This window comes from Emydura macquarii, unplaced genomic scaffold (genome assembly GCF_026122565.2).
Source record: "Emydura macquarii macquarii isolate MOO-44397 ecotype Brisbane River unplaced genomic scaffold, CSIRO-AGI_Emac_v2 contig_1876, whole genome shotgun sequence".
NCBI classification, from domain to species: domain Eukaryota; kingdom Metazoa; phylum Chordata; order Testudines; family Chelidae; genus Emydura; species Emydura macquarii.
The window spans coordinates 15913077-15928231 of NW_027132013.1; the positions used below are offsets into that span (position 1 = coordinate 15913077).

The 15155-nt window shown below is 42.1% G+C and overlaps 1 protein-coding gene across 3 annotated transcripts in view; it reads left to right on the forward strand.

Moving 5' to 3' along the window:
- Positions 1–15155, forward strand: part of ZFYVE26 (zinc finger FYVE-type containing 26) — a 69339-nt gene that overhangs the window by 39194 nt on the left and 14990 nt on the right. For all 3 annotated transcript variants that reach the window (XM_067557766.1, XM_067557764.1, XM_067557765.1), the window contains exons 27-33: positions 2875–3032; positions 4091–4260; positions 5372–5403; positions 7863–7996; positions 8116–8336; positions 9014–9161; positions 13725–13934. In XM_067557766.1, coding sequence (XP_067413867.1) covers positions 2875–3032; positions 4091–4260; positions 5372–5403; positions 7863–7996; positions 8116–8336; positions 9014–9161; positions 13725–13934 — 1073 coding nt within the window. The remainder of the gene's footprint in view (positions 1–2874; positions 3033–4090; positions 4261–5371; positions 5404–7862; positions 7997–8115; positions 8337–9013; positions 9162–13724; positions 13935–15155) is intronic.

The following is a 15155-nucleotide window of genomic DNA, read 5'->3' on the forward strand; positions in this document are numbered from 1 at the left end:
AGGTAGGTAGCTTTTTTTTTTTTTTTTTCTTAAATAAGCTTACGACAGCCTTTCATGTAGTAAAGAGATTTTAAATTAATCAGTGATTGTAGCTAGACAGGTGATGAGCTGTGCTATTCCTCTCCCACTGCTTTCCTTTTACTACTCCCTTCCTCTGTCCCCAGTTTAAAAAAAAAAATCAGTAAAGCTGGGCCTGTTCTTCACCATACTCGTTTGTATGTGTGTCCCCATTGCCTGCCTTTCATTTACTTGCATCTTTAGATTGAAATACTTTTGGGGTGGGGATTGTCTCTTGTCTGTTTGTATAGCACCCAACACAATAAATGGGGACTGCAGTCCCTACATTTTAACTCCAGCAGTTCAGTGTGTGTTAAAAGTAGGGTGCCTTGTCTCCACTAGACTCTTAAATACAGGTTATCTGGCCTGTATTACATCACACTTTTAAATCTTAGTCTAGACAAGGCCTAAGAGATTGTGTGGGCAGCTTCACGTCCTCTCAAAGAAGTGTTGCCCTGGACGCTGCAGGTGGGGGAGAGAAACTCAGCAACCACCATAGAATCATAGAATATTAGAGTTGGAAGGGACCTCAGAGGTCATCTAGTCCAACCCCCTGCTCAAAGCATGACTAACCTCAGCTATATCATCCCAGCCAGGGCTTTGTCAAGCTCCAATTGTCTTAGAAAAAGGTCTGAATCAGAAATGAACAACAGAAATAATGTACAGTTAATAATGAGTTCAGCATTTGGCCCAAAGTTTCTGTAGCCACTACATGGAATTTCATGGTGCATCCTCCACCACAAATCATCCTGTTTCTTCCTGTGACACAAAGGACAGTGTGATATGATGGAAGACAAAAAGAGGTTTTTTGGGGGGCAAGAGGGTGGTTGGGTGTTTAATTTTTTTTTGAGTTGTGAACCAAATAAATTGAGGTCTGATAATTGGAGCAGAGCACCCAAGATTTAGGAGACCTATGTTCTGATCCCTGTGCTGACATTGGTTTGCTGTCTCCTCTTGGGCAAGTTGTTAATATCCCAGCACCTCAGTTCCCCATCTGTGAAATAGGGTTAATATGTGCCTACCTCATGGATATTTGAAAGACTTAATCATTGGTTGATAACCTCAAACAGGAGATGCTCCATATGTGTGATGACTTATGACTCCCTATCCCCACTCCTGAACTGGAGCCATATAGGGCACATGTGTATAGCGCGCAGCAGTGAGCCTCTGAGCCTAGATCAACAGACAGGCTCACACTGCCATGCTAAAAATAAGTGTGTAGATGTTTGCGGCTTGGCTTCTGATGCCGAGGGAGGAGGGTGAGCGTCAGAGCCTGAGCTCTATCTTGAGCTGCAATTTCTAAACACTGTCTACACAGTTATTTTTAGCTTGGCAGCGTGAGCACGAGTCTGTCAACCTGGGTTGGAGGCTTGCTGCCACAGGCTGTGCAGATGTAACCATAGTGATCCCTGCTCCTACCACTCCTACAACTGAGGAAGGTCTAAACTGTGCCCTGGGACCAGACCCAGTCTCAAGTAAAGGACCTCCTCACTATGCATGTGGGGGTTAGTGGCATTCCAAGGTGGATATTTCTCTGACTTGACTTCCTCCTCTGTAGCTATCTACACTCTCCTTCACTATGATCAGACAATACAGATGATCAGAAGGTTACATCGTTAGACAGGTGTGGTGTGTTCAAAAACAGTGAACTGGAGCTAGGGAAGTGGTCAATAGATAGGGACCATCGGGGAAAAAGGATTCAGAAGAGCAGCCTGGAGGATGTGACGCATCAGTCTGCCTTGTATTCATGATACAAATGTTACAGTGCTGGTCTTTCTAGCTCCTATAACTGTTCAGGTATTGTATGAAAATGAAATACTGAGTTTCACTTGCATGGCCTGCGTGGACCTGTTGACTTCCTGATTGCTTCTGGCATTAATCTGCATTCCAGTACTTGTCAGCCTGATGAACATCAATTAACTTCCTCTTTAGTGTGAGCATGTTACTTCAGTTGGAGTTAAACTTGTTTCATTTTTAGAAGTAGTATGTAAGAGGACTTAATTGGGTTACAGGTGTAGTAAAGGGTCACCAATATTTTTTCAACCCAGGTTAATAGTGAATATTTGACAGCTGTTTGATTTGTGTAAATGCCCACCTCACACAAACTACTATTATTAATAGCACCAATAAGAGGCCAAGTTGGCAGTCTTAGTAGTGAGACCAATGATTTAAAAGGCCATGGAGACTAAATTATTCTTTTATCACTCAGAATTGATTCCTCCAGGTCAAGGATGTGATGTGATGTGATGGTAAAGCAGGAGTGCATAGTGGGGAAGTGTAGGCTGCTGCTGGCCCATGTTGTGGTTGTTTCACCCCAGCATAGAAAGGTCAGTCTCCACGAATGTTAATCTGGCACTTCTGAGCAGCACAAAATATAATTGTAAGAATGCATGCGTATTTGGTATTGCATTCCTGTCTTATAGAGTCTCCATGTAAGACTGGTTGCTCACAAGCCACAAGTAAGTCCAAGGGTCACTTTTCTCTGGGTCTGGTGAGGCTAGTGAGATGTGTCTGCAAACACAAAAGCAAGATTTGCCTTTGGGAGTAGGTAAGGAAATTGCTGGAAGAGTTTGCAGTCTGTCAGCAAATATTGTTGCAAAATGTCTAAGAAGCCTTTTGTGCATTTAAAAAAGATCTTGTTACTTAAAGCATCTGAATGCCTTACAGTATGATGCATAGAGGATTGAAAGGTAATAGTAATCTTTTCATTGCTAACCAAGGGGGTAGGTCTGACTGTGTGCTTTAGCTTGTGATCTGGTGTCTGAGATTCCACTAAGCAGCGTAAATCCAATTCCACATTTGGCTTGGCTCCCCAAGGTATCATCCAATCTTCAAGTCCAAGAGAGAGAAGCCTACCTCAAAATCTGTTTCCTAAAGAGTTTGTGCCACCCGCAGTGCCACCAACAAAGCAGCAATGGATCCCCGATGCAACTGAAAGTACATGCATGGTCTGCAAAACTGAATGTTTTACTATGGTAAGGAACGAGGGTCAAATACAGGTACCCCTAAGGCTGTGGTGGGACGTGTATTTGTTTTGGGTTTTTTTCCTGCCGGTGATTTAACATGAAAGCTAATTCAGATAACTGTTTCCTAGGAGCTCCCAGTGATCCTAGCAGTCTCACGAGTTTGTCCCTTATAATGTTTAGTATTGTCTAAATTGCCAGCCAAACAGATGTTGAGGGGGAGACTGAGGGTTAAATGTGTTTTGAGGTGACAGGCAACACTGATGACTCCTGAAAGATCTGTTTGGGGGCAGGTGAAGTGATAGCAATAGAGCCTAGAAAGGGGAATTCTGAGAAGTAAATTGCCAAGGGATCTTATGGAATAGCTATCACTACAGCTCTTCAAGGGTGATCTAGAAGCCTTTTGTAATTAGAAACAATTTAGGTATAATTAAATGCATCTTGCCAAGATGGAGTGTAGACTAGATGGCCCCTTAGAAATTTCATCTGTTACTTTAGGTTTTCCTCTCCTGTGTAGTGTTGAGATGCTTAGCGGGTTTGTCCAATCGAAAGAATTTTTTGGGGGAGGAGAATGGTAATCCTGAGCTGTGTAGCTGTTGTACAGGTTGGAACATTGGTCAACTAATCGTTTTGTTCTCTCTGTCCTACCATGTCGTAAGATATACCGATAGTGGTTCCTTGGGATATTAACTTTCACCTTTGTGTTTGATGTCATCTTGTTCTTTTCCAATCAGACACGGTCTCCAGAACTTCTGCATCTAACTTATTCACAAGATAGAGAATGGAGATCTAAAAATTGGAAAGCCAAAAGCTTTGGCAAACTAATTCCAATTGGGTACATTGTTTTTCCCCCGAAAGGTGATGGTAGCCGGGAGGGACAATCAGTGGGCAGATCTTAAAGAGATTCTTGAAGCCTGAGATTAACAGGAATTATTTGCTCTTTGCTGTTTGTTGATTTTTAATGGGGTAAATTCACCTATGAGCTGAGGTGGCTCTAATGGAGGGAAGTGTCAGCTGCTAATCTAAATCTGCTATGCTTCCAGTTATGCATAACCTCTCGCGTGTCTCAGTTTAATAGGCGCCATCACTGCAGACGTTGTGGGAGGTTGGTATGCAGTTCTTGCTCTACCAAGAAAATGGTGGTGGAAGCTTGTAGAGAAAATCCAGCTCGTGTATGTGACCAGTGCTACAGCTACTACAAAAAGCAGTGTCCACCTGGCTCAGTCCAAAACACAAGCATGTAAGTTCTTGCATGCAAATTATGCATAGTTCCATTTACGCCTCTTCCCCAGCTCATTATGTTTGTGAGACAGCATAAGTAACAACAGTGCAAGCACCCAGCCCAGGTGCTTTAATCTGACCAGGAGGAACCACCTCAATGGATTCAGAAGTGAGGCTATGGATTAAGTAGGCCTTAGAGATTGAGATTGCCAACAAAGAGGCCAGTTATGATGGTGGGTTTTGTGATGTAGATGCTTTCCCCTGAGAATTGGACTGAAATTCATTTCATACAGACTAGGTGGGCTGGTGGAAGGTGTGGTTAAGAAAAGTGGGGGAGCAGTCACCTCAGTGCCTCCTGCCCAGCTATCAGTGGGCCTGCTGGGAAGAGATGAGCACAGTGCAATTTTGAAAGTGTACATGAGGGAAGAATGAGCAGTGACTTAAGGGAGCTTGCAGCATTTCCAAAATATAGCGACAGGGCTCTGTTGCCCAGCTCTGAACTCAAGCATCTCATCTCTCTCTCTGTCTCCTCCTTCCCCTCTTTCCCTCCACCCCCCCCCCCTCAATAAATAAATAAATCTAATTCTCTGTGGGAATTGTGCTTTGGGTTGTCTATTTATTTATTTATTGTTCATTTGGTGAGGGGTGTGGGGCAAGGCAGCCAAAAGAGATAGGTAGGTTGGACAATAAAAGATGTGAGTAATTTTTTGTTTTTTTCTGTACTGTGGCTGATGGTGTGAGTGGGTGTAAGGCAGCATAATCTGGGAACTGAGTAAAGAACTGGATGCCAGGAACTCCTGAGTTTTAATCTCAATTCTGACATACTCTTGCTCTTTGCTCTTAAGCAAGTCTCTTTACTTCTTACGGTCTCCCCTTTGTTCAATAGATATAATACCATCCCTTCTGGAGGCATAAGGATTAATTATTTAATGTTGGCAAAATGTTCTTAGTGCCACTTATTTTCTATCTGTATATTTTTTGGGGAGGGAAGGTTGTCAGGTTTTTTTAATAACTAATGCTATGAAAATGCTATCAATATTGAACGAGCCCTTCTTTAAAACTGCCAGGCTTTAATCACTCTTTCCTCAGTGTTGGAATGGGTGTGAAGCTTCTGTCTCTCTGTTTTACAGCACAAAAGAGGAAGATCAGGACATCCTGGAAGGTGAGAACAGAGTAGTTTAGTTTCTGCTTTTAAAAGTGCACGATTGTCATTTGTGTATTCATAGTCAGCTGGAAGCTGTGCTGTAGCTAAAAGATCCAACAGCACTACCATTAACAAAATCTCTGCTGCTTTCAAATATTGTTGGTCTGAACTCAGGAACGCAGGAAACTATGAATGGAGTTGAAGATTGAGTTCCTAGTTTCCATTTCCAGCTCTGACACGGACTAATTGTATAGCTATGGGCAAGTCATTTAATCCTTCTGTGCCTCAATTTCCCCATCTATAGATAGTGTTGTGAGACTTCATTCACATTTATAAAAGCACTTTGCTCTTCTCAAGCATCTTCGTCAAAAAGATCTAAGAGAACTTCATTATAAAAATTGAAGTGTTTTTCTCTCTGGCTGCTGGTCTAGGACCAGTTAAAGCTTCTCAGTAGTTCTACAAACCATAAATAAGAGTTAGTATTTTCCCCCACAGTGTGGCTTTCTCTCCACATGTAATGTGACAGGCAGTTTATTATCAAAAGCAGATCTTGTTGCTGTGCTGCAGAGGCGCTACAATGGTCAGCTGAAGAGCAGCTAATATCAGACTTCTAATAAATACAAAGATAAATACAGACTGAAGCTGTTGAAAATGGAACTTCTGGTCACTTGCTCCTGGAAGGTCTTTGTCTTTGTTCAGTCGTTCATTTGAGTCCAGTATTTAGTGCACCTAATTTCATTGGACTTGCAAAGCTCCTCTTGAGCATGGCAACAAAGACAGCTGCATGGGACTCACAGCTTCTCAGACTTAGCAGGGAAAAACACAGCAAAGTGATACTGACTTTATGGTGGGACTATGGAGATGTTTTGCTGAATAAGGATTTTAAGAATTTAGATATCACCCACACTTTTAAAATGGGCTTGTTCTAATCTTATCTAATCTCTTATCTTCCAGTTCAATTTGGGCATAATTTTCTACATATCTTAAGGTTTTATACTGCACGGTATACACGGTAGAGTCTGAGTACGTTTTGTGTAAAGTCCATAGCAATAGATAGACCTTGGTGGACTTTGTGGAATCGGTGGCATTCCCCTTTTTCAGGGAAAGTCTCTGCTTGGTGTAGAGTTTGGGTGGAGGGTGTTAGCTGGCTTTTTTGGATGGAAGGGGGTGTCAGTGTTGTCAATTTTAGCAGCTAGTATCTCAAATCACTGTATCAGAAGGTTAATGCATTCCAAATTTAAGGTGGCCTGCAGTTTTGGTCTGACTACAGCATATGTCAATTTTGATGGGAGAGATTCTCATCTTGGAATTAAATTTGGAACAATAAAAGCCAGATAATAATCATAATGACTTGATTTTCACACTCCCATACCTTATGAATTGCAGTACCAGGGCTTGAAATGAATGCTGTGTACCACTTGAAACTTGAGATCCCCATCTTTCCATTGATATGCATGGATTAGAGCAGATACTCTTAGCAATCTCAGTTTGAGATACTGGACCTTTAAAAATTTAAGGGACTCATTGGTCTAGTCCCTTAAAATTAGCAGTACTTTTTTGGCATTTCTCCAGAACTATTGATAGTAAACCCTGGATCTTTTTTAAGGAAAAAAAAGTCCTGAACATCCTAATTAACGAGATCTGGTTGGAAATGGTTTGTTTTTTCCTATGGAAAACTTTTTGAAGAGAGGGAAAAAAAAACCCTTCAGTGAAAAAATTCTAACCTTTTTTTTTTTTTTTTATTTAAATACCCTCACCCCCAACTTTGCAGTTTTTGGCTGAAAAATTAACAACTTTCATGGAAAGCAGGTTTTTTTTCTCAAAAATTTTCGCTTAGTTGAAAACCCAATTTTTCATCAAATTTTTGACCAGCCATATTGTTAACCCGCACAAAAATACTTTTCAGGTTTGTGTTAAGGTTGCTAGACTGCACAGCCCATCAACACAAATCCTAAAAAGAAAATAAATAAGTCATTTAGAGCTTCATCTACAATCAGTTTATTGGATTCCCTTCCCCCACCCCCCTCCCCTTCTCAGCTTCAATGACTTCCCTTCCCACACCCACGGAGCACTTATCTCCACCATTATTCTGGCCAACAAACAAAGATATTTTAGCGTATAGAAGGTCAAAAAAGAAGGTGGATATCTTGTAATGGAGTGGCACCAAAAGGGTTAATCATGAAAAATACATTGAGATTGGAGTGTTTATTGAAGACTTCTTTTGAGACGGTATGGGAATGGATGTTTGGGGGTGGAAATGTGCTACTGAGCATATGCAATAGCGGCTTTCTGTGGTTCTCTGCTGTGCGTGTTGTATACGTGGGATTGTTTTATCCCACTAACTGCTGGAGTGTGTACTGAGAACAGCACAAGTATCTGTGATAGTAAAGCATACTAAATAACTTTGACATGCTTTCAGCCAGATTTGCTGCCCCTCCCAGGATGGTTCTGATTAACTGGTTCCTCTTTCTCAACAGCCCAGACCTCTGGTAATGGAGGCTTGGATTACTCTGTCGTGATGCGAGTACCCAAGGCAACTGAACTTGAGTGGCTTCTTTCTCTGAGTGAAGATGAAAATGAAATTGTGTGTAATGAATTTTATTATGAACAGGTAAGAGCTTGAGAGACAGAGAGTAGACCTATATAACCAGTTCCCTTTCTTATTCTATTAAGTGCTGGTGCAGTGTCCATTGACAAGCTCTTGAGTCTTTCTTTACTCTTTATTGACAGGCCCCTAGTTCTTCCCTGTGTATTGCCATCCTCAGTCTGCATTCGGATAGCATAGCATGTGGCCACCAGCTGATACAGCATTGCTGCAAATTGTCCCAAGGTCTGACTAACCCTGAAGTGGATGCTGGACTTCTCATGGACATTATGAAACAGCTGCTTTTCAGTGCCAAGATGATGTTTGTAAAAGCTGGAAGAAGCCAGGATCTAGCTTTGTGTGACAGGTAAATTGCCAGCTGTCCTTTGGGACTCACTGGAGTTCTTATTCATCTTTTCATGAATTTAAGCATTGTTGAAAGGTACTGGACTAACATTTATAGAGGTCAAAGTCATCTATTTATCCACAAAATCAATACTGGGAATACTAGACTCTTGGAATAGATGGGAATAAGCAGTCAGGGTGATTTAAACTTACAGCTTTTGCTATGGGGTATTTTTTGTTTTTTAAAGCTCAACATTTTGCCTGTTTTCAACTACTTGTTTCATGTAGGCTTTTATAATGGTACTTGTCAGGAATTTGGAATTTTATTCCTTCCTGGGGCATCAGTGTAAAGGAGAATGGAGTGGGAAGTGCAATGCATAGGGTCCCAACGGTTCAGATGAACGTAACACAAAACCAGACTTGTCAATACTAGTTAGTGTCCACAGACTGTATTAGCCAGTCTGATTGAAGGAGAAGCAGATAGTGGAGCAGCAAAATGGTTCTGACAGTGCACTGAGAAGAGAAGTAGAGCTAGAGTACCAGAGATAAATTTGGAGGTAACAGTGGTTGGGAACCACCAATATAAAACATGCCACGGGCATAAGGGCCTTGAAGATCCTTGTTAATGATTCTTTGAGTGCAGTGACATATTATGCGTGCATGTGCGCACTCACTTCATTCCTGCTTCCTTCCGAACAGTTACATCAGCAAGGTGGATGTGCTGAATATTTTAGTTGCTGCTGCCTATCGCCACGTACCATCTCTGGATCAGATTCTGCAGCCTGCAGCAGTAACGAGGCTAAGGAATAGGCTTTTGGAAGCTGAATACTATCAGTTAGCTGTTGAGGTAACAGGAATCGGGGGGTGGGTGTACGTGTGAAGATGTTAAATTCCTTTTTTTTTTTAAATCCTCTGAGGTGTCTTGCTTTCCCTACTGAACTTAATTCATAGACTCTAAGGTCAGAAGGGACCAATATGATCATCTAGTCTGACCTCCTGCACAACGCAGGCCACAGAACCTCACCCATCCACTCCTGTAACAGACCTCTGACCTATGACTGAGTTATTAAAGATCTCAAATCATGGTTTAAAGATTTCAAGGTGCAGAGACTCTACCAGCAAGTGAGCCGTGCCATATGCTACAGAGGAAGGCGAAAAACCCGCAGAGCCTTTGCCAGTCTGCCCTGGGGGAAAATTCCTTCCTGACCCCAATATGGCGATCAGTTAAACCCTGAGCACGTGGGCAGACTCACCAGCCAGACACTCAAGAAAGAATTCTTTGTAATAACTCAGAACCCACCCCATCTAACATCCCTTCACAGGCCATTGGCATATCTGCCACCAGTAGTCAGAGATCAGTCAATTGCCAGACTAGGCTTTTCCATCATACTATCCCCTCCATACATTTATCAAGCTCAGTTTTGAAGCCAGCTAGGTTTTTTGCCCCCACTGCTCCCCTTGGAAGGCTATTCCAGAACTTCAATCCTCTCGTGGTTAGAAACCTATGTCTGATTTCAAGTCTAAGCTTCCTAATGGCCAGTTTATATCCATTAGTTCTTGTGTCCACATTGGTGCTGAACTTAAATAATTCCTCTCCCTCCCTGGTATTTATCCCTCTGATGTATTTATAGAGAGCAATCATACCTCCCCTCAACCTTCTTTTGGTTAGGCTAAACAAGCCAAGCTCTTTGAGTCTCCTCTCATAAAGCAGGTTTCCATTTCGCAGATCATCCTAGTACCCCTTCTCTGCACCCATTCCAGTATGAATTCATCTTTCTTAAACATGCGGGACCAGAACTGCACACAGTATTCCAGATGAGGTCTCACCAGTGCCTTGTATAACAAAACTAACACCTCCCTATCTCTACTGGAAATACCTTGTCTGATGCATCCTAGAACTGCATTATCTTTTTTCATGGCCACATCACATTGGTGGCTCATAATCATCCTGTGATCAACCAATACACCCAGGTCCTTCTCTTCCACTGTAACTTCCAACTGATGCATCCCCAGCTTATAGCAGAAATTCTTATTAGTCCTTAAATGCATGACCTTGCACTTTCCACTATTAAACTTCATCCTATTTCTATTGCTCCAGTTTACAAGGTCATCCAGATCTTCCTGTATGATATCCTAACCCTTCTGTGTATTGGCAATACCTCCCAACTTTGTGTCATCTGCAAACTTTATTAGCACATTCCCACTTTTTGTGCCAAGGTCAGTAATAAAAAGGTTAAATAAGATTGGTCCCAAGACCTATCCCTGAGGAACTCCACTAGTAACCTCCCTCCAGTCTGACAGTTCACCTTTCAGTATGACCCGTTGTAATCTCCCCTTTAACCAGTTCCTTATCTACCTTTCAATTTTCATATTAATCCTCATATTTTCCAATTTAACTAATAATTCCCCCTGTGGAACCGTATCAAATGCCTTACTGAAATCTAGGTAAATTAGAGCCACTGTATTCCCCTTGTCTAAAAAAAATCTGTTATCTACTCAAAAAAGGAGATCAGGTTGGTCTGGCATGATCTACCTTTTGTAAAGCCATGTTGTATTTTATCCCAATTATCATTAACCTCGAAGTCCTTAACTACTTTCTCTTTCAAAATTCTTTCCAAGACCTTACATGCTACTGAGGTCAAACTAACAGGCCTGTAGTTACCAGAATCACTTTTTTCCCTTTCTTAAAAATAGGAACTGTTAGCAATTCTCTAGTCATACGGTACAGTCCCTGAGTTTACAGATTCATTAAAAATCTTTGCTAATGGGCTTGCAATTTCATGTGCTAGTTCCTTTAATGTTCTCTTGGGTGGAGATTATCTGGCCCCGATATAGTTCCATTAAGATGTTCGAGTTTGGCTTCAAACTCGGATGTGGTAATTTCTACCTTCATATCCTCATTCCCATTAGCCAGGTCCTTTCTTACTTCATTTTCCTCCCTCTCAATGCTAAAATCAGGTGTGGAGATTACCTGGACATCTCCCCCAGCTCCCTAGTTTAAATCTCTCTTAATCAGTTGTGCCAGCCTCCATCCTAGAAGTGCATTTCCCTCCCTACTCAGGTGTAGTCCATCCCAAGAGAACAGTCCTCTGTCCATGAATGCCTCCTAGTGATCATACATCCCAAAGCCCTCCTTATAGCACCACTGCCTGAGCCATCTGTTGATCATCAGAATCTTGTCAGGCCTTTGTTGTCCTCCTCTAGAGACAGGCAGAATCCCAATGAAAATCACCTGAGCCTTGATTTGCTTTAAGAGTCTTCCCCAGCCTGGCATAGTCTCCGTTTGGTATGTTCCAACAAGAATCTAGCTATATCATTTGTACCCACATGAAGGACAATCAGTGGATTCTTTGATCATCTTCAGCCTCAAGTCCCCATCCCATATTTTAGCACCTGGCAGACAGCACGCCCTTCTGTTCTCCAGATCAGCTCTGGTTACAGGCCTGTCTGTTCTTCTCAGCAGGGAGTCCCCAGTCACATAGACCTGCCTTTTCCTGGTAAGGATGCGATTCTCTGGCCTATCCCCTGTTCTTTCTGGCTGCAAGTCATCTCGTCTACTATTTCCCTTTGCAATTCTCTGCAACTGTTCCTGTATCCTCCTGGGGCTCTTATTTGGTGGTATCTCCATTGGCCCATCCACTCCTTGTATAGGACTAGCTGCTCTTCTCTTCTTCCTTGCCCTCCCTCCTTCAGTAACCACCTGCTGTGCCCCGTCTTCATTTTCAAACTCCACAAACCTGTTTCTGAGCTCTATTTCTCCTTCACTAGCCCATCTTTTCCTCTGCCGGGTTCTCGCAGTTACATGCTTTCACTGGCCACTTTCCTCACCCAGCATTCTCCGCTCAGAGTTTGTTGGTCCTGCTTCCATCTGCAGGTTTGGGTTTTTCCTCATTTCTTTGCTCTATCATCTGCTCGAACCCCCTTCTAAACTCAACCAGAGTTTCCACCTGCATCTCCAACCCTCAAATCTTCTCTTCCATCAGCTCTCTGTGGCGGCACTTCATACAAACGAAGCTCTTTTGAGGTACTCCCTCTAGGATCATGTACATCCCACAGCTTCCACATCCAGTCATCTTCATTGTCTCTTTTACTGCTTGAGTGACTACCATTACCGCCTCTGTATCTATCATAGCCTTTCCCTCTTCTTCCTGTCAGTGAGAGACACAAAAACAAAAAACCCCACCAAAACAACCCCCAGCGAACACCCCAACAATACCAGAACACCACACACACCCTCCCCAAACACCCACTCAAACTCCACTGTTTTCAGCTCTATTTGCTGGCTCCTGTGCCGCTGCAGCTGATGTGATATGTGATACGTGATATTAAAATACAAAGTAGTTACTGATCTTTGTTCATAAACCATGGGATGTGATTTAAAAAAAGAAAAAACTTAAACTGAACATCTGAAAGTATTTCCTAACAGTGAGGTTTATTCTGATTGGGAACAGTCTGCCAAAGGGAGTGATGGAAACCCGATCACATGGTACAGTTCCAACTAGGTCAGGCAAAAAACTACAAATGCACTGTCAGGAACAACCCTGCATTGTTAGGGGATCTAGGACATCCAGTCTAATAGGAAAGATCTATCTGTGACTTCAGGGTTTTGTGATTTGATTTGTATTTAAGGACTCTAAGGCCTACAAGGACAACTTTGAAAAACATTCACTTTGTGAGACTGTGATAAAATCTTGAGAGCTCATCTGGTTGGTCGTATGGCTTATCCTCTCCATTCTGCCTCCCTACCCCCTTGCTTCCATAAGCCTCTGTTGCATCATAGTTGTTATGCAGAGGATTATGATGACACAAACAGGATTAGGATTTCTAGTGAGGAATAAGCATCATGAACAGATGAACTGCTAAACAAAAATGGTTCCTAGTTACATGCAAACATCCCTGCTAAAGAAACTGGGATGATGATGTTTTCTATTCCTATTAGAATTTTGTGTGAAACTGAACATTGCCAAAATGTTTCCACAAGGCATTGACAAGTCTATAAACAGAAAACAACTAACACTTCATATCACTTCCTAAACCACAAACCTGTTTCCTGCTATTCTGTTCTTGTAACAAAACTATAAAATCTACTACAAAGGAGAAAATGACTTTACTTTTAGGAATGTAAAAACTGTTGGACTGAATTTTCCTTGACCTGTGATTGATTAAACTCTGCCAGTATGTTTGCAATAGGAAAATGCTTCCATAATCAGAGTTTAGGTAGTTCAAGAGCTGGTATTTAAGTTCACTAATGTGGAACTGATGAAGGCATTTCTTACTGTACAAGAAAACATTTCTTCGTTTCGGCAATGGAAGGTCACAAATTTAGATTAGGAGTGGTGTTATCTGCTTCTCCTGACTTCTGTGCTGTGTCTCTATATTGTGTATTGTTAACTCACGGTTTGGGGCTTAGGTTTCTACAAAGACTGGGCTGGATCCAGGTGGAGCATGGCATGCCTGGGGCATGGCTTGTCTTAAAGCTGGGAACTTAAGTGCAGCAAGAGAGAAATTCAGCCGATGCTTAAAGCCACCCTTCGATCTGAACCAGTTGAATCATGGCTCAAGGCTGGTCCAAGACGTGATACAGTATCTGGAGTCCACCGTGAAACCCATACTCTTGGTGGTAAGAAGCTATTCTATCTGTGCTGGGAAACTGTACCAAAACTGTTGAAGTTCTGAAGCTTTGGCACAGTCCTTCAGGGAGAACATGATTCAACCAATGGGGGGGGAAATACATCCATAGCATATTCTAGGGGTTAATGCTGGAGCAGTATCATGCAGCTGCTTTTGTCTTTTTGACATAATTTGCACCTGGAGCAGATGGTGTGAGGATTTGCAGCCCGAACACCGAAGCCTGTGGAGAAATCCCACTGGCTTGCCCCCACAGTCAGTGGCTGACAGCAGAATGATAGGATTCTGTTTTGTTTAGTGTTGTGCCCAGTAGGTGGGAAAGAAGCTCATCTTTTGAAGGTCATGCAGAAGCCCATCTGACTGCTGTTTTGTAGACCAATGTGAAAAGGAGTAGAGGTCTCAGTCGAATCCTTAATGCACTGATGTTCATGTCACTATGTATCAGAAGTGGCACTAATGTCCTCCCTTGTTAGCCTCCATAGAGGTGCAAGGTTTGAATGAGACCTAGAAGACACACTCCCCTTTCGGGGCCCCTTCTCCCTCCTCCCCCCCCCCCCCATCAAAAGTTATCAGTTGCAGGCAGAAGTTCATTCTCTTTTTTTGATTAGCATTGCTTTAGTAATTAAACCACCTTTTTTTTTTTATATCGTTATACAGCGCATACAGTGTGTCTTTATGAGGAAACTAAGTCCAGCTGTAAATCCAGCTGTACAGTGTGATACAGATCTCTTTAGTCCAGAACTTCTGATTGATAGTCATGTAATAGTTGCTGGTGAAACTTGGGACTTCTGAACCTCCAGATTGAAAATGTTCCCTTAGAATTTATGTAGTTTGGGTTTATTGTAAGCTATAATTAGGTACCAGCAAAAATAAAGGCCCCAATTAATACTTTGAATTTTTAAATAAACTGACATCCCAAGAGGTCTTTCCCCACCTTGATGATATTTGTGCTCCTAAAATTTCTGGTCTTCTGATAAAACAGCAAATCTGGAAGTTGAATGCATGTTTCCATTGCTGATAGATACTTCAGCAAATATCTTTTAAAAAACAAACCTCCTATAAGTACCCATCCATATTGGGAACAGAACCATGCTAGTTACAGTCATGTTTAAGCATCATTGCTGCTAGCAAGATTTGAACAGTTTCCCTATCCAGTAATATGACTGGAGTCTCATCCCATGTATACCACAGTAGAAAAAGAGAGGGTGCTGGC